General features: G+C 44.6%; 1 protein-coding gene across 1 annotated transcript in view; it reads left to right on the top strand.

Annotated features, from left to right (window-relative positions):
* VPS41 (VPS41 subunit of HOPS complex) overlaps nt 1-19,415 on the top strand; it is a 125,352-nt gene that overhangs the window by 45,870 nt on the left and 60,067 nt on the right. Inside the window, exons 6-8 of the mRNA XM_038766864.1 lie at nt 7,851-7,970; nt 11,046-11,192; nt 15,502-15,568. Of these exons, the coding sequence (XP_038622792.1) occupies nt 7,851-7,970; nt 11,046-11,192; nt 15,502-15,568 (334 nt within the window). The remainder of the gene's footprint in view (nt 1-7,850; nt 7,971-11,045; nt 11,193-15,501; nt 15,569-19,415) is intronic.

The raw sequence follows: 19,415 nt of genomic DNA, 5'->3' as shown, positions 1-19,415 counted from the left end.
TAGCCACAGACATTTGACTAGACTGTAAACTTGTGTGCAGGGAACGTGTCTATCAACTCAGTCAACTCTCCCAAGCACGCGTTACGGTGCTCTGCACATAGCAAGCACACAATAAATACCATTGATTGATTGAGTTGATCTCTTTATAGACAGTAGATCTGAAAGAAAGTCCTTCTGTTGGTTGATACCTAAACTGTGCGATGTCAATAAAAATCCCTTCAAAGCAGTTAATAACTAAAGAAAAATTCAATATTTTATCCACTGAATTGGATGATTTGGCACCCAACCCTTTGGGGTTATTTTGTTGTTGTGGTTTTTTTTTTGGCGGGGGAGTGGGTTGGACTTTTTTGGTATGGTATTTGTTACAGATGCCTATTAAACACATAGTAAGTGCTTAACAAATATCATTGTTATTGTTATTATTGTTAGTATGTGCCAGGCACTGTACTAAGCTCTGGGTAGATACAAGCTTATCAGGTTGGAAACAGTCCCTGTCCCACATGAGGCTCACAGTATTAATCCCCATTTTCCAGGTGAGGTAACCAAGGCAAAGTGAAGTGACTTGCCCAAGGTCACACAGCCAATCAATCAATCGTATTTATTGAGTGCTTACTGTGTGCAGAGCACTGTACTAAGTGCTTCGCAAGTACAAGTTGGCAATATATAGAGACAGTCCCTACCCAACAGTGGGCTCACAGTCTAGAAGGGGGAGACAGAGAACAAAACCAAACATATTAACAAAATAAAATAAATAGAATAGATACGTACAAGTAAAATAAATAAATGGAGTAATAAATATGTACAAACATATATACATATATACAGGTGCTGTGGGGAAGGGAAGGAGGTAAGATGGTGGGGATGGAGAGGGGAACGAGGGGGACAGGAAGGAGGGGGCTCAGCCTGGGAAGGCCTCCTGGAGGAGGTGAGCTCTCAGTAGGGCCTTGAAGGGAGGAAGAGAGCTAGCTTGGCGGATGGGCGGAGGGAGGGCATTCCAGGCCCGGGGGATGACGTGGGCCGGGGGTCGACAGCGGGACAGGCGAGAACGAGGCACGGTGAGGAGATTAGCGGCAGAGGAGCGGAGGGGTGCGGGCTGGGCTGGAGAAGGAGAGAAGGGAGGTGAGGTAGAAGGGGGCGAGGTGATGGACAGCCTTGAAGCCCAGGGTGAGGAGTTTCTGCCTGATGCGCAGATTTATTGGTAGCCACTGGAGATTTTTGAGGAGGGGAGTAACATGCCCAGAGCGTTTCTGGACAAAGACAATCTGGGCCGCGGCGTGAAGGATGGATTGAAGTGGGGAGAGACACGAGGATGGGAGATCAGAGAGGAGGCTGATGCAGTAGTCCAGATGGGATAGGAAGAGAGCTTGAACGAGTAGGGTAGCGGTTTGGATGGAGAGGAAAGGGCGGATCTTGACAATGTTGCGGAGCTGAGACCGGCAGGTTTTGGTGATGGCTTGGATATGAGGGGTGAACGAGAGAGCTGAGTCGAGGATGACACCAAGGTTGCGGGCTTGTGAGATGGGAAGGATAGTAGTGCCGTGAACAGTGATGGGAAAGTCAGGGAGAGGGCAGGGTTTGGGAGGGAAGACAAGGAGTTCAGTCTTGGACATGTTGAGTTTTAGGTGGCGGGCAGACATCCAGATGGAGATGTCCAACATGTGGCGGAGCCGGGCTGAGAACCCAGGGCCATTTGACTCCCAGGCCTGTGCTCTAATCTACTAGGCCATGCTGCTTCTCAAGAAACAATATGTCTCCTCTAGCCCCATCTTCTCAACCACGGCAGTGCTGGCTGGGCCAGATAGGAACCTTTAACTGGCCCTTTGTGTTCTGAAGCCAGAGCCCAGACAGAGGCAAGCAGAGCTGACAGAAGCGGCCTTAAGAGTGACGGAGAAAGCCAGCAAAGTTGCCAAGGAAAGCAGAGTACCTGAGGAATAAGTGGTCCTGAGAGCTCAGAATCAGTTGGTTAGAGGGAAAACAGAAGGACCCCTCCAAGGAAGAAAAGGGGGTGCAGAGATATTAAGTCAGACAGGAGAGACGGCTTGGAGGAGGAGAAGTGAAAACCAGTTTGGAAAAAGCCAAACAAGAAGAGACAAACAGTAAGGAAGGAAGGCTGAGACGTTACATGCTCCTGAAATCCCAAGACTTCAGCTAGTATTTGTCAAAAGCTCCTTCTCTTTAACTTTACCTTTCTTAACGTTGAGTGCAGTTCTAGATTTCTATTTTATGGAAGTGTTTCAATTCCCCTCTGTTGGGTGGCACCTCATTTTATTTTCGCCCGGTGTTAGAGATTCGACTATAAACATACTAACAATTGCTTAAGTCAGTCAGTCTTATTTATTGAGGGCTTACTGTTTGCAGAGCACTGTACTTAGCCCTTGGGAGAGTACAATATAACAATAAACAGACACAGTCCCTGCCCACAACAAGTTTGCAACCTAGAAGGGGAGACAGACATTAATCTAAGTAAATAAATTATAGATAAGTATATAAGTGCTGTGGGGCTGGGAGTGGAGCAGGGATCAAAGAATTTGGGGCTTTTTTTGAAAAGCATCATTTTTTTTTGAGATGACTGTCGGTAGAAGCTTCTCTCTTTCCTCTCCCCTCCGTTATATCAAGATACCTGTCACGAGGAGGAGGGGGGGGAGCTGGAGCGAGGATGATCACCCTGGTTTGAGAACAGGGAGGGAAAAGGATGGAAGGTGGTAGAAATGATTTACAGTAGTTGCCAGAGAGTGGAGGCATCCATAAGTCTGGAAGGACTCCAGGTCAGCCAGTTCACTCTCTGCCTTTAGGCAGTTCATCCTCAGAAAAACAAACAACGAAGGATCCCACCAGGCCAGCTTGTAGATGATGCCCCTTTCCCCAGAGCTACTCTGAGACAGGCAAAGGAGCACTCAGCTAGGTTTCTCTTCTTTTTTTTTTCTTTTTATGGTATGTATTAACCAGCTGCTATTTGCCAGGCACTGTACTAAGTGGTGGGGTAGATACAAGCTAGTCAGTTTGGGTTCAGTCCATGTCCCACCGGGGGCTCACAGGCAATCCTAATTTACAGATGAGGTAACTGAGGCCCAGAGCAGCGAAGCGACTTGCCCAAGGTCGCACAGCAGATAAGTGGCCTTACTGAGAGCTCACCTCCTCCAGGAGGCCTTCCCAGACTGAGCCCCTTCCTTCCTCTCCCCCTCGTCCCCCTCTCCATCCCCCCATCTTACCTCCTTCCCTTCCCCACAGCATCTGTATATCTGTATATATGTTTATGTTTGTACATATTTATTACTCCATTTATTTATTTATTTTACTTGTACATATCTATTCTATTTATTTTATTTTGTTAGTATGTTTGGTTTTGTTCTCTGTCTCCCCCTTTTAGACTGTGAGCCCACTGTTGGGTAGGGACTGTCTCTATATGTTGCCAACTTGTACTTCCCAAGCGCTTAGTACAGTGCTCTGCACACAATAAGCGCTCAATAAATACGATTGATGATGATGATGAAGTGGCAGAGTTAGGATTAGAACCCAGGTCCTTCCTACTCCCAAACCCGGGATCTATCCCCTAGACCACACTGGTTTCCTTTTGTTGGACATCATATTTTGTTTTGTTGTCTGTCTCCCGCTTCTTGACTATGAGCCCATTGTTGGGTAGGGACCATCTCTATATGTTGCCAATTTGTACTTCCCAAGCACTTAGTACAGTGCTCTGCACGCAGTAAGCACTCAATAAATACGATTGAGTGAATGAATGTATCCCACCATTTGCATTTGACAGCTGGTTCACGTTGGGCTGCCCATGTTTTAAGACTTATTAGAATGATAATAATAATAATGGCATTTATTAAGCATTTACTATGTGCAAAGCACTGTTCTAAGCGCTGGGGAGGTTACAGGGTGATCAGGTTGTCCCATGGGGGGCTCACAGTCTTAATCCCCATTTTACAGATGAGGTAACTGAGGCACAGAGAAGTTAAGTGGCTTGCCCAGAGTCACACAGATGAGAAGTGGCGGAGCTCGGATTTGAACTCACGACCTCTGACTCCAAAGCCCGTGCTCTTTCCACTTAGCCACGCTGCTTCTCTGTGATATTTATTGAGGGTTTACTATGTGCAGAGCACTGTTCCTTGTAGCTGAGACCATCCTGGGGACTGTCCTGAATCAATCAAGTGCTTAATACATTGCTCTGCACATAGCGCTCAATAAATACCGTCAGTTGATCAATGGGTATTTATTGAGCACGTGGGAGAGCGCTTGGAAGAGCGCAATGTAACAGAGTTGGCAGACACGTCACGCGCACAAGAAGCTTGAATCTAGATTAGTTGTAGAGCAGCTTGATGAAAAAGAACTAGGCTAGCCACATTTCTCTCCAAAAAGCAATTAAAAATAGCCAGAGTAAAAGCAATTCTCCCAAGGACCCATTTGAGTGACAGAAGGAAAGGGGACAATGACTAGTTGAATGAATGGAATAAAGAGAGAATTTATATAGCTCCCAACCTCAAGGTAGCTGTAAGAATTAGCTGTAATTCTGTTTATTCTGATGATTTTGACACCTGTCTACATGTTTTGTTTTGTTGTCTGTCTCCCCCTTCTAGACTGTGAGCCCGTTGTTGGGTAGGGACCGTCTCTATATGTTGCTGACTTGTACTTCCCAAGCTCTTAGTACAGTGCTCTGCACACAGTAAACGCTCAGTAAATTCAAATGAATGAATTCCCTGGGCCCTCGGGCTATTTAAAGGAGGAAAGAGCTGCATTCTAACCACTGCTCCACCACTAGTCTGCTGTGTGACCTCGGGCAAGTCACCAAACTTCTCCGGGTCTCAGGTCCCCCATCTGTAAAATGGGGATTCAGACTGTGAGCCCCAAGTGGGGCAGGGACTGTGTGCAACCTGATAAGCTTGGATCTCACCCCAGCGCTGAATACAGTGTCCGACGCACAGTTAGCGCTTAATACCATGAATGAAATCCTTGGGAGTAAGACGGGTCCTTTTGGATTCTGCGGCCATCGTGTCTGCAGGTTCAACGTACGCTTTTGGGGGCATTGAAAGAAGGGACAGGGGAGATTGAAGCAGTGCTCTGCACACGGTAAGCGCTCAATAAATACGATTGATTGATTGATTGAAGGGTCAAATTCCATAGGTCAGGTGGAAAAGGCAAACAGCAAGTTTGCCCAGTGGACTGTGGCATTATCATGCCCGCCCCACCCCCTGATTCATTGAAGACTAAAAGGCTGACAGTGGAACGGCTGTGTTGCCCTCTATCACTTAGATGGTGACCCCATTTATTTTATTTTGTTAGTATGTTTGGTTTTGTTCTCTGTCTCCCCCTTTTAGACTGTGAGCCCACTGTTGGGTAGGGACTGTCTCTATATCTTGCCAATTTGTACTTCCCAAGCGCTTAGTACAGTGCTCTGCACATAGGAAGCACTCAATAAATACGATTGATGATGATGATGATGATGACGCTGTGAGAAGCAGCGTGGCTCAGTGGAAAGAGCCCGGGCTTGGGAGTCAGAGATCATGGGTTCTAATCCCGACTCCGCCACTTGTCAGCAATGTGACTCTGGGCAAGTCACCTCACTTCTCTGGGCCTCAGTTTCCTCATCTGTAAAATGGGGATTAAGACTGTGAGCCCCCCGTGGGACAACCTTGATTACCTTGTATCCCCCCCCCCAGCGCTTAGAACAGTGCTTGGCACATAGTAAGCGCTTAACAAAGACCAACGTTATTACCGTGGCTGTTCGAAACCCAGGTTGGAGTAAGGCTACCTATAAAATTCTTCGCTCCGTTCTCCCAAGTGTGTGGTCTGCTGACGAGTGGTGGGGAGAGGTGCAATCATATATAGCTGTTGTGTTTTATCATCATTATTATTATTCAATCAATCAATCATATTTATTGAGCGCTTACTGTGTGCAGAGCACTGTACTAAGCGCTTGGGAAGTACAAGTTGGCAACATATAGAGACAGTCCCTACTCAACAGTGGGCTCACAGACTAAAACACAGTCATTATTATTATTGTTATTATCATCATCATCATCATTATTGTATTTGTTAAGCACTTACTATGTGCTAGGCACTGAGCTAATTGAGAAGCAGCATGGCCTAGTGGAAAGAGTACAGTCCTGGGAGCCAGAGGACCTGGGTTCTAATCCTGGCCTAACTACATGTTTGCTGTGTGTTCTTGGGCAAGTCACTTAACTTCTGTGCCTCAGTTTCCTCATCTGAAAAGTGAAGATTGAGACTGTGAGCCCCATGTGGGGTATTCATTCATTCATTCAATCATATCTATTGAGCGCTTACTGTGTGCAGAGCACTGTACTAAGCGCTTGGGAAGTACAAGTTGACAACATATAGAGACAGTCCCTACCCAACAGCGGGCTCACAATCTAGAAGGGGAAGACAGACAACAAAACAAAACATATTAACAAAATAAAATAGGGTATGGCCTGTGTCCAATATTGTATGTGCCCCAGCGCTTAGTATAGTGCCTGGAACATAGTAAGCACTTAACAAATAATATTATTAGTAGTAGTAGCAGCAGTAGTATTAAGTGCTGGAGTGGATACAAGCAAATTGGGTTGGACACAGTCCCTGTCCCAAAAGGGGCACACGATCTTAATCCCCTTTTTACAAATGAGGGAACTGAGGCCCAGTGAAGTGACTTGCCCAAGGTCACACAGCAGACAAGTGGCAGAGCCAGGATTAGAACACAGGTCCCTCTGACTCCCAAGCATGGGCTCTATCTACAAGGCCATGCTGCTTCTCTATTTGAAAACAGAGGGAAATTTCAGTGCATCGTAACAAGAAAATTCCAGATTTTGCATGGCTTATCTTATAATTGTCTTTACCCGAAAAAGTTAATGCAAGCCCCAGAGTATTGATTCTTTTATTTTTCTAGCACATCATGACGCTGTCCAGCACTATCATTTCATTTGTGTTTGCATTCAGAAAGGCATACAAAGCTTGCCTGTTTTCAGTTCTGTGGGGCTTCTGTCTCTCTGTGTAGTTCTTTGGTTATTTAGAAATCATCATTCTGTCTTTGGTCACTGATGAAATTAAAATCGTTTTATTTCAAATCTGATTATTTAAATTGGAGAAATTGTCTTCGTAATGGCTTTCCCCTGCAAGGCAATTTGTGTGGCCGAGATCTCATTTTCAAACCAAAAGTGATATTTTTGATTTACTTAAATTGTAAAATCGATTAGCCACCACGCAAAGCAGACGTTAACTTGGAGTGCTAAAAATTGTTCTTTTGATAACGTTGCATAAATGTTCTCTGCGAATGTCTGTACTTTGGCACCATCTTGTGGCTTCATTCATGTTTTAGCATCATCCAGTAAAATGGAATAAAATCAGTTATTTGAGGACTTTATTTGCAAATTGAGGGCCAGTGAAGATTATTTGGGTCACTCTTATTCACAATATGGACATGTGGAATGGTTTTTCTGCGGGGTCGTGGGGTGGGGTGGTTTCTCTGATACCTTTTTTTTTTTTTATAAATTGGGATTGCCTTTTCCATGCACAATATAATACTGCATAGGAACCTCTCCATGCTGATGATCTCTCCAAAATCTCGATTTCCTGTTGCAGTATATTCCCCACGAAGTTTCTCCATATATTCAAGCCAGCTCTTAATTCCGGCTCCATGCTGATGATCTCTCCAAAATCTCGATTTCACGTTTCAGTATATTCCCCACAAAGGTTCTCCACATATTCAAGCCAGCTCTTAATTAAAGAGGGAGAACATTTCCCCTTGTCTCGCTCCTTTATTTGGGTTAAATGTCACAGCCCATGGAGGCCGGCTCAGGGATAGCTGATTCTGGCCCAGCCTCACAAAGCTCCGTCTCTGTGCTTTCTCTTCCCAGCTGTTGCTCTTTGAACAGAACTGGATGAAAAGGTGGAAGTCATTCGTTCTGCATGAGGGAGAAGGAAACATACGGAGTGTGAAATGGCAAGGAAATTTAATTGCTTGGGCCAACAACATGGTGAGTGTCTGCCCCTGTTAGGGAGCGCAAAGTTGCACTCTATGAGATACCTTTGCAGGTGATGGGGGGAGATACTGCTAGCTTATTTCAGTGCACTGTAGCACAGAAAGATGCAACAATACCAGCAAAGTTATGGGAGGTGGAGGGGAGAGAGAGACCCAGGCAGACGTATATCTGATTGACATTGGATGACAGAATTGAAAAGCGCAAGCTGTCAAAGACATGAATACTTTTCCTTTTATCCTCAACTCTTCAAGAGAAGTGTTTTGTAAGCTTTAAAGTTTCAATTATAAAGATCAGCAGCCAACGTAAGGCAACTGCCACTTTTTCCCTCTTCTGGGAGTCTTAGAAGGGTGTGTGTGTGTTTGTAATAATGATAATGATGGCATTTATTAAGCGCTTACTATGTGCAAAGCACTGTTCTAAGCGCCGGCTGGCTGGCTGTGTTTGTGTGTGTGTGTATCCACACATCTCTATATGCTTATAGATATATGGATATGGGCATGTTTATGGTGGGCATTTATATTGGTTACTGCCTTGAAGTAATTCCTTATATTCCCCTGACTCATTAGGGTGGTTATTCCATTTTGCAGAAAAGGAAACTGAGGCACAGCGATTAGCTGGGAGAGTGTGAAACCCAGTTAATGATTACAGGCCTGCTTTTTTTTTAATAGGGCTTGTTAAGCCCTTACAGTTTGTCAGGTACATACTAAGCACTGGGGTAGATCAGGAAAGGTACAAGATAATCAGGTTGGACATAGTCCCTGTCCCTCCTGGAGCTCACAATTTACGTTGGAGGGAGGAGGATTTAATCCTCTTTTTACAGATGAGGTAACTGAGGCACAGAGAAGTTAAGTGACGTCCCCAATGTCACACAGCAGGCAAGTGATGGAGCCGAGATCAGAATCCAGGGCCTCTCGTTCGTTCTCGTTCTGTGCTCGTTCCTAGGCCACTCTGCTTCCCTAGATAGCCCCGAAAACAGTCCCTGCCTACATTCCCAAGTCAAATTGAGGGGTGGTTTAGTTGCAGCGCGTCTTTAAGGGGAAAGTTGGCTGCACTTCAAAACATTGGCTTAGGTTAATAAATCCTTATATTGTTTACACAGTCATTTAATGTGAACTCGGTCAAAAAGCTACAGAATTTAGATTTATTTCCTAAGCTAGTCCTTTGATCGTTTGAAAGGCCCGGTTTGCTAGCTCAAATTTGTTCGGATTTTGGGCGGTGGAAATTTGCTGAAGCTGAGGTTTCTTCTCAGAGCCTGACTTCATTCCCAGAGTTTTAATGAAGCCACTCTGTGGCCCGCTGGTTGGTCACTGGCTAGTCAGCCTGACTGCGTTCTTTGGGGAGCTGTGAAATGTCACCTGTAATTTTCTCTGAATTTGGCTCTGTGGCAGAAGAACCTGTTTTTTTTAAAGTGTTAATAATAATAATAATAATGGCATTTTTTAAGCGCTTACTATGTGGAGAGCACTGTTCTAAGCGCCGAGGGGGATACAAGGTGATCAAGTTGTCCCATGTGGGGCTCACAGTCCTAATCCCCATTCCACAGGTGAGGCAACTGAGGCCCAGAGAAGTCAAGTGACTTGCCCAAGGTCACACAGCAGACATGTGGTGTATCTGTATCTTAGAGAAGCAGCGTGGCTCAGTGGAAAGAGCACGGGCTTTGGAGTCAGAGGTCATGGGTTCGAATCCCGACTCCACCACATGTCTGCTGTGTGGTCTTGGGCAAGTCACTTAACTTCTCTGGGCCTCAGTGACCTCATCTGTAAAATGGGGATTAAGACTTTGAGCCCCACGTGGTACAACCTGGTCACCCTGTATCCTCCCCAGTGCTTAGAACAGTGCTTTGCACATAGTAAGCGCTTAACAAATGCCAATTATTGTTTTTATTATTAGTAGTAGTATTATGTGGTGGAGTTGGGATTCGAACCCTTAGCATGCCAGTCTGATTTTTGCTAAGAAGAGAGGGAGGAAATAACTTACCTGGCTAGGGACCTCGCCGGATTAGAATTAGTGTTGCTGCAAACCCCTTTTCTCATGGGTTATTGGTGGGGTTAGGACCCCTCTGGTCCTGTGCCTTACCCATACCAAAAAAATTGCTACATCTGTTGAATAGAAGGATTGGGTTGTGTGTCATCTAAATAATAATTGTTGTATTTGTTACTCTTACTGGGTGCCAGGTATCTTAAGTGCTGGGGTAGATACAAGCAAATCGGGTTGGACACAGTCCATGCCCCACATTGGGCTTACATTCTTAATCCCAGCTCTCCCACTTGTCTACTGTGTGACCTTGCACAAGTCACTTCACTTCCCTGGGCCTCAGTTTCCTCATCTGGGGATTAAGACTGTAAACCCTATGTGGGACAGGGACTGTGTCTATCCTAGTGCTTAGTGCAGTGCCTCAAACATAGTAAGCACTTAAATACTATTATTATTATTGCTATTATTATCATTAATCCCCATTTTACAGGTGAGAGAACTGAGGCCCAGAGAAGTGAAGTGACTTGCCCAAGATCACAGAGCAGACAAGTGGCAGAGCTGGGATTAGAACCCAGGTCCTTCTGAATCCCAGGCTCATACTCTATCCACTAAGTAACGCTGCTCCTCACTGGGCCACACAGCTTCTCAAGATAAGCAGCGTGGCTCAGCGGAAAGAGCCCGGGCTTTGGAGTCAGAGGTCGTGGGTTCAAATCCCGGCTCCGCCAATTGTCATCTGTGTGACTTTGGGCAAGTCACTTCACTTCTCTGGGCCTCAGTTTCCTCATCTGTAAAACGGGGATTAATGCGAGCCCCCTGTGGGGCAACCTGATCACCTTGTAACCTCCCCAGCGCTTAGAACAGTGCTTGGCACATAGTAAACGCTTAATTAATGCCATTATTATTATTATTATAAATGTGTCAGCAGAAGCTGAGCATGCCTACACACGGTCACACCCAGGAATCTGAAAGCATCCCTCCGCTTTTTGTGTCTCTGCGGGTCTCCAAGAAACACTTTCAGTGTTTCGGAAGGTTCATCCATTTTCTTTTTCTTCCTCTCTTCAGACGAAGGCCATTTAATGCCATTTCGTTTTCCAGGGTGTGAAGATCCTTGACATCATCTCAAAGCAAAGAATCACCAATGTTCCCCGAGATGACCTAAGCCTTCGACCTGATATGTATCCCTGCAGCCTCTGCTGGAAGGATAACGTGACGCTGATTATTGGCTGGGGAACTTCCGTGAAGGTAATGGTTGGGGCTGGGAAGGAACCGGAGGCAGGTGGAGAGGGTTTGGGGAGACCCAGGAGACAATCCCAATAATAATAATAATAATAATAATGGCATTTATTAAGCGTTTACTTTGTGCAAAGCACTGTTCTAAGCGCTGGGGAGGTTACAAGGTGATCAGGTTGTCCCATGTGGGGCCCACAGTCTTAATCCCCATTTTACAGGTGAGGTAACTGAGGCATAGAGAAGTTAAGTGACTTTACAAGTCACACAGCTGACAATTGGCAGAGCCGGGATTTGAACCCATGACCTCTGACTCCAAAGCCCGGACTCTTTCCACTGAGCCACACTGCTTCGCACCCAGATGCCATTAGCTGGACCCTGACCACACAGTCCACATTTAATGACTGAAGATTTTTTTTGTCCTCTCTTTCCTCACTCTGGGGGATCTCTTTCTTCTGTTCACCAAAGTAGGAGATCCGCTTACTGATAATGTCTTCTAGACTGTGAGCCCGCTGTTGAGTAGGGACCGTCTCTATATGTTGCCAACTTGTACTTCCCAAGCACTTAGTACAGTGCTCTGCACACAGTAAGCGCTCAATAAATACAAATGAATGAATGAATGAATGATTCAAAGGGAAAGGGATGTATGAAACTGCCTACAGCCGACGCTTTTGAAAGCTCCCGGAAGCATTTCAAAATTCCGTATTTTACATGGCAGGTTTTAGACCCATCTTTACCTGGAAAAAAAAGCAAGAATTACAATAGTCATACAATAATACAGTGCAATTATTATTATAATCAATTATTACCATTAATACAATTACTACAATACAGTAATACTGTAGTAAATACGATTGAATGAATGAATGAATAATTCATTTTTTTCCAGCACACTATATTTAATATTGGGTGAGGAGTTATTTTCAACTCCAGCGCTTTGAACAGTGCTTTGCACATAGTAAGCGGTTAATAAATGCCATCATTATTATTATTATTATTACTCCATCAGTATTTGCCTTAGGGAATGACCCTCAAAGTATCCCAGTTCTCAGTTCTGTGGGACTGTCTCTCTCTGCAGTTGTGTGTGTGTGTGTGTGTGTGTGTGTGTGTGTGTGTGTGTGAGAGAGAGAGAGAGAGAGAGAGAGAGAGAGAGGGTGGGGGGGTGTCCCCTAAATACTCCAAGATTTAATTCCCAACACCCTGAGTATATATTGTGCTTCGACTTTTCTGGAGCACTGTCAAATTAGTTACCTCATTTTTGTCCTCAGGGCATCCATGGGAGGTGGGGAGAGACAGATATATTTCCCCCTTTTTATAGACGTGAAAACTGAGGCACAGATTAAGTGATTTTTCTTTCTTGACATCATCCACCAGACCCGTTATACAGCTGGAATTAGAACCCAATGAATCAATTAATTGATCATATATATTGACTATCTACTGTGTGCAAAGCAGAGCACTAGGTAATGTAGACTAGAGTTAGAAGACATGATCCCTCCACAATTATTATTATTATAGTTGTCCAGACAGAAGCAAAGTGCATTACAGATAGAAAGAAAAGAGAATGGAAAAATGTCTATTTAGTCTTTAAGTGCTAGAATAAATCCTAGACCCGTGTTCTTTCCACCAGACCTGTGACCTGTGTCTTACTTTAAGGTTTCAGAAAACTAGATCTGTAAAGTTATACCCTTGGATTTAAATATAGCGTCGTTTAGGACAGATAAGCAATGTGGTCTAGTGGATAGAGCATGGACCTAGGAATCGGAAGGATCTGGGTTCCAGTTCTGGCTCCAGCACGTGTCTGCTGTGTGACCTTTCCCAAAGTCAGTTAACTTCCCTGTACCTCAGTTACTTCATTCATAAAATGGAAATTAAGACTGTGAGCCCCCTGTGGAACGTGAACTCTGTCTAAGCTTGTATCTACCCCAGCACTTAGTACAGTGCCTGGCACATCACGGTTAACAAATACCATAAAAATAAAAAAGATCTGAACTGGTGAACTCAGCCTTTTGATTCTATGATTCTGTGATATGCTGGAGCATAGAATGTATTTTTGTCTAATAAAATAAGTAATGTTCATATTGAGGAAAACGTCACTCAGAAGATACGTAGTAACGTAAACAGTAGCATTTCTGGGTCAGACCAGTGGCCGATCCAACCCATGATTCTCTTTTTGAAAATGGCAGCGTAAGGTTTAGAAGATCAGTTTAATGGTTTTCCCCCTTGACATCTACCCTGACTCTTACATGTAGTACATGGGAATGATTGAATACGTAATACATAAATGTCCACAAGCTAGAAATCTACCTCTGTAGCCCTGACCTTTCTCCTTCTCTGCAATCTCACATTTCCTCCTGCCTCCAGGGCTTATCTGTACATGGGTATCCTGCCAGCACCTCAAATTCATCAAAATCCAAAACTGAGCTCCTCTTCCCTCAAAAATCCTTTCCTTCACCTAAATTTCCCATCAATGCGGGCAATACCACCATCCTCCCCATGTCCCAAGTCCATAACCATGGCCTTGTTCTGACTCCTTCCTCTCTTTCAACCCCATATTCAGTCTGCCACCAATGCTGTTGATTTTCTATCTATTCTATTCTATTTATTTTATTTTGTTAGTATGTTTGGTTTTGTTCTCTGTCTCCCCCTTTTAGACTGTGAGCCCACTGTTGGGTAGGGACTGTCTCTATATGTTGCCAACTTGTACTTCCCAAGCACTTAGTACAGTGCATATGATTGATGATGATGATGATGATTTTTTTCTCCATATTTCCAGATTCCACCCTGTCTCTCCCCGTCCAGACAACCCCCTCACTGGTCCACACACTTGTTATTTTTTTTAAATGGCATTTATTAAGCGCTTTCTATGTGCCAAGCACTGTTCTAAGGTTACAGGGTGATCAGGTTGTCCCAGGGGGGAGCTCACAGTCTTCATCCCCATTTTACAGATGAGGGAAAGAGAAGTTAAGTGACTTGCCCAAAGTCACACAGCTGACTCTTGGCGGAGCTGGGATTTGAACCCATGACCTCTGACTCCAAAGCCTGGGTTCTTTCCACTGAACCACGCTGTTATGCCCAACATACAGCGATCAGCCTTCTCACTGAGCTCCCAGCCTCTAGTGTCTCCCCTCTCCTGCCCATACTCCACTCTGCTACCTGGCTCATTTTCCTAAAACGTTATTCTGAATCCGTCTCCCCACCCCTGAAAAAACCTCCCCAAATTGCCTGTTCCTCTCTGTGTCAAGCAGAAACTTCTTTTCACTGGCTTCAAGGTATCCAAAAGCTCTCTCCCTTCCCCTCTAGACTGTAAGGTGGTTGTAGACAAGGAACGGATCTATCAACTCTGTTATATCGTGAACACTAAGTACAGCGCTCTGCCCACAGCTCTTTGAGGGTGGGGATCAGGCCTACACAGTCCTGAAATACTTTACAGAGCTCTGCAAACAGCGGGTACTTAACAAACACTGTCGATTATTGACTGATTTTGAACCCCCAATTAGCTCGCACCAGCCCCAGTGCTTAGTACAGTGTCTGGCACATAGTGACCATTTAAAAACCATTAAAAAAAGAAATTCTGTTGCTGTCTTCAATTGAAAACCTATTCCAGGACTTCTGCAGAGTTAGAGGAGTTGACCTGGAGCATTGTGAAATTCCATTAACTGTAGTACCTTCCCTAAGATCAGTCAATCAATCAATCATATTTATTGAGTGCTTACTGTGTGCAGAGCACTGTACTAAGCGCTTGGGAAGTACAAGTCGGCAACACATAGAGACAGTCCCTACCCAACAGCGGGCTCACAGTCTAGAAGGGGGAGACAGAGAACGAAACCAAACATACTAACAAAATAAAATAAATAGAAAAGATATGTACAAGTACATATATACATATCTAAGATGAAGTCATTAATTATGAACTCCTGTGATTTCTAATTTATGCTGGGGAAGTTTTCATAATTTTGTTAAAAGAGACCCTGGGGAATTTAAATAATGCATTTTGTTAGTGGGCTATGCATCTTGATTTCCACCCTTGTCTAACAGGGCCACTTACCTTATGAGTTGCGTACATGTTAAACCAATCAATGTTCACTCCCATTAGTGTTTAGCAGTTTAATATTTAACTTCAGCAGTTTAATGCTTTCCAGGGCAATGTAGAAGGCTTTCTAGAGGGGAAAAGTAAGGGTTAAAATCAACTGTGACTTTATCTAGATCTGTTCAGTGTCGGAAAGGCATGTTTAACTTTAACACTTCAATGCTTCCCAGTGTAAAATAGGAGGATTTCAAGAGAGAAATAAGGGTGAAAATCACCTGTGAATTTGTTTTCCAGATCTGTTCGGTGAAGGAACGACATGCCAGTGAAATGAGAGACTTGCCTAGTCGCTACGTTGAAATCGGTATGGCTCCACTAATCATATTTTTGCCGTTGCAATGTTTTCCTTGAGTGGGAATCCAGTGCCTTTTATTCTTCTAGTACGCATCCGTCCAACGTCTTGCGTTCCTCTAGTATCATCTTCATCATCCATGGTGTTTGAGTGATTACTACGTGCAGAGCTCACAGTCTTAATCCCCATTGTGCAGGTGAGGAAACTGAGGCACAGAGAAGTTCATTCATTTGGTTGTATTTATTGAGCGCTTACTGTACGCAGAGCACTGTACTAAGTGCTTGGAAAGTACAATTCGGCAACAGATAGAGGCAATCCCTACCCAAGAACGGGCTCACAGTCTTGAACGGGGAGACAAGACAACAAAACAAAACTTGCCCAAGGTCACACAGCAGACAAGAGGCAGAGATGGGATTAGACTCCAGATTCTCCTGACTCCCAGACATGTGGTCTAACCACTAAGCCACACTGCTTCTCTGTTAATCCACATCAACCTTTTTATACTTTGTTCGGGCCACCCGCCGCGGGGCTGGAGCATAATATATGCCTCATGCCAGTGGCTTCCATGGCAGAAATTAATAACCCACACTTCACTTCCAATTTCGAATGCAAGTTTCAGTCTCCTAAGAAATAATAGAATAAAAATTAATTATCAGGAAAATTACATGGAAAGTCATACCGATCTTCAGAAAGTAATAAACTTCAGATGGTCTCTCTAAATCACAAGAGAAAAGAAGCATTACCCAAGCAGGGATCCAGGAGGTTAAGATGACCTTACTTCGGTTTGCCACCTGCAAAAATCTTCAAATCCCCAACCTTTTTTCAATTTCGGTCTTACCGGCAGGGCCTAAAAGCTAAGAATTCATGAGGGGAAGGGATCATGTGTGGGTTAACTTATGTTTACCCCAGCACTTAGAACAGTGCTTGACACCTATTAAAGGCTTAACAAATACCATTAAAAAAGAAGGCTGATATCTCTACATTTATGTTGATGGCTCACAGTTCTATTTCTTGTAACTGTTGAAAGTTGGCTTGACTCCAGGATCCCAGATAAGGGCACTAAGGTTGTTCTGGAGTGAAGCAGATTGCCTCATTTGCTCTGTCACAGTGGAGGCCACGGTAACTTTTGCTATCATTTAAGAGAAACCCTGGAAATAAGCATGTAGTTTTCTGCTCTGTTTTCTTCAGGTTTCACTTTGGGTTGCCTGAGTATTTCTTCTGCTTCCTGTACAATTTAAAGTATAAATATGCCTATATCCCCCACACATGGTTTACATCCATGGTTCTTTATTAGGGTTATTAAAGCCATAGCCTGTGTTATTAACCCCAGGCACACGAGTATAACGTAAATGGATAGACAATTAAATTATGAACAGCCAGCGTTGATTCCAACTGCTTATTCAGGTCCGGTGCCAGTCTGAGGTCACTGCAGAGACCCACAAACAAGAACCTGTTACTTTTCCCATCGCCCTTTGGACCCAGCTGCTAACCTGGGACCAGAAGGGGAGAAAGAGTGGAGTTTGGATACCGCAAATTCTCCTAAACCCCTTGTTCCAGAGAGCAGTCCATCCATCTCTCCAAACTAGAGATGGGAATATTCTGGAGACCAGAGTTCCTGAGGAGATCCTCAACACTGCGGAGCTGTAGAGACAGGGGGCTTACTCCCCAAGTGGTCTTTCATTCATGGTATGTGTGAAGCGCTTACTATGTCAGGCGTTGTACTACGTGCTGAGGTAGATACAATCTAATCAGGGTGGATACCGCCTGTTTCTCACACGGGGCTCACAGTCTTAATCCCCATTTTCCAGATGAGGTATCAGAGGCACAGAGAAGTGAGGTGACTTGCCTAAGGTCACGCAACAGGGAAATTAGAACCCAGACTTTATCAACTAGGCCAAGTGACTTGCCGTAGGTCACACAACAGGCGACTCACAGAGGTGGGTTTAGTAATAATGATAATAAAGATGGTATTTGTTAAGTGCTTACTATGTTCCAGGCACTGTTCTAAGTGCTGGGGTAGATACAAGGTAATCAGGTTGTCTCACGTGGGGCTCACAGACTTAATCCCCACTTTACAGAAGAGGTAACTGAGGCACAGAGAAGTTAAGTGACTTGCCCAAAGTCACACAGCTGATTAAGTGGCGGAGCCGGGAGTAGAACCCGCGACCGGGCTCTTGCCACTAAGCCACGCCAGATCTCCCGACTCACAGCCCCATGCTCTATCCATTAGGCCACACTGCTTCTCTTTGCCACCTTTCGGCTTCCAGGGTTCTTGTAGGACTTCTAAGGGAGAGGGGCCTTGATCTTTGAGGGATAGAAATATATTCCTACTTTTCAGACCAGTGGAAGAGTGAAGTCTCCTAAGGAAACACCAACCTCTCATCTCTGCAATTTGGCATTTGTGAGCTCTTAGCAGAAGCAGGGGGAGAATCAGCATGGCCTAGTGTGAAGACCATAGGCTTAGGAGTTGGAAGACTTTGACTGTAACCCCGACTCCGCCCCATGTCTGCTGTGTGACCTTGAGCAAGTCGTTAACTTCTCTCTGCCTCAGTTACCTCATCAGTGAAACAGGGGTTATCTCCTCCTCCCTCCTACTTAGCCTGTGAGCTCCATGTGGGACAGGGACTATGTCCAAACTGATTAACTGGACCCCATCCCCCCCGCCCTACCTCCTTCCCCTCCCCACAGCACCTCTATATATGTTTGTACAGATTTATTACTCTGTTTTACTTGTACGTATTTACTATTCTATTTATTTTGTCAGTGATGTGCATCTAGCTTTACTTCTATTTATTCTGATGACTTGACACCTGACCACATGTTTTGTTTTGTTGCCTGTCTCCTCCTTCTAGACTGTGAGCCCGTTGTTGGGTAGGGAACATCTCTATATGTTGCCAACTTGTACTTCCCAAGTGCTTAGTACAGTGCTCTGCACACAGTAAGCGCTCAATAAATATGATTGAATGAATGAATCTCAGTGCTTGGCACATAGCAAGCACTTAATAAAAGCATTCTAGCTTCTTGGCTTCTCCACCTCCGCATCAAACAAAAACTCCTCCTCATTGGCTTTAAAGCACTCCATTAAATCATATTTATTGAGTGCTTACTGTGTGCAGAGCACTGTACTAAGCCCTTGACCACCTTGCCCCCACACCTCACCTGATTTCTCTCCTACAACCGAGCCCGCACACTTCCCTCCTCTAGTGCTAACCTTTTCTCTGTGCCTCGATGTCGTCTATGTCACTGCGAACCGCTAGCCCATGTCCTGCCTTTGACCAGAAACTCCCTCCATCTTCAAATCCGACAGACAATTGCTCTCCCCCTTCAAAGCGTTGTTGAAGACACTTCTCCTATATGTTTCCAACTTGTACTTCCCAAGCGCTTAGTACAGTGCTCTGCACACAGTCAGTGCTCAGTAAATACGATTGATGGTGATGACGATCTCCTCCAAGAGGCCTTCTCACTCATCTCCCACTCCTTTCTGCATTATCCCGACATGCTCCCTTTGCTCTTCCCCCCTCCCAGCCCCACAGCACTTATGTCCATATCTGTAATTTATTTATTTATATTAATTTCTGTCTCTTCCACACACACTGTAAGCTCATTGTGGGGAGGGAATACGTCTTGATTGTTGTATTGTACTCTCGCAAGCGCATAGTACAGTGCTCTGCACAGTGCGCTCAATAAATACAAATGAATGCACGAGCGAATGAACAAAGTCCAGGGCAATTAAGATCCAAACCTTTTAGACTAAAGCCAAAACCTTGACAAGACAAGATGATGATCTAAGACTGCACCTGTAGACTGTAAACTCCTTGTGGGCAGGGACTGTATCTGGTTATTGTTATACTATACTCAC

Source organism: Tachyglossus aculeatus, chromosome 2, assembly GCF_015852505.1.
Source record: "Tachyglossus aculeatus isolate mTacAcu1 chromosome 2, mTacAcu1.pri, whole genome shotgun sequence".
NCBI classification, from domain to species: Eukaryota; Metazoa; Chordata; class Mammalia; order Monotremata; family Tachyglossidae; genus Tachyglossus; species Tachyglossus aculeatus.
The sequence above is the reverse complement of the archived record's forward strand: the minus strand, read 5'-3'. Positions and strand labels throughout refer to the sequence as shown.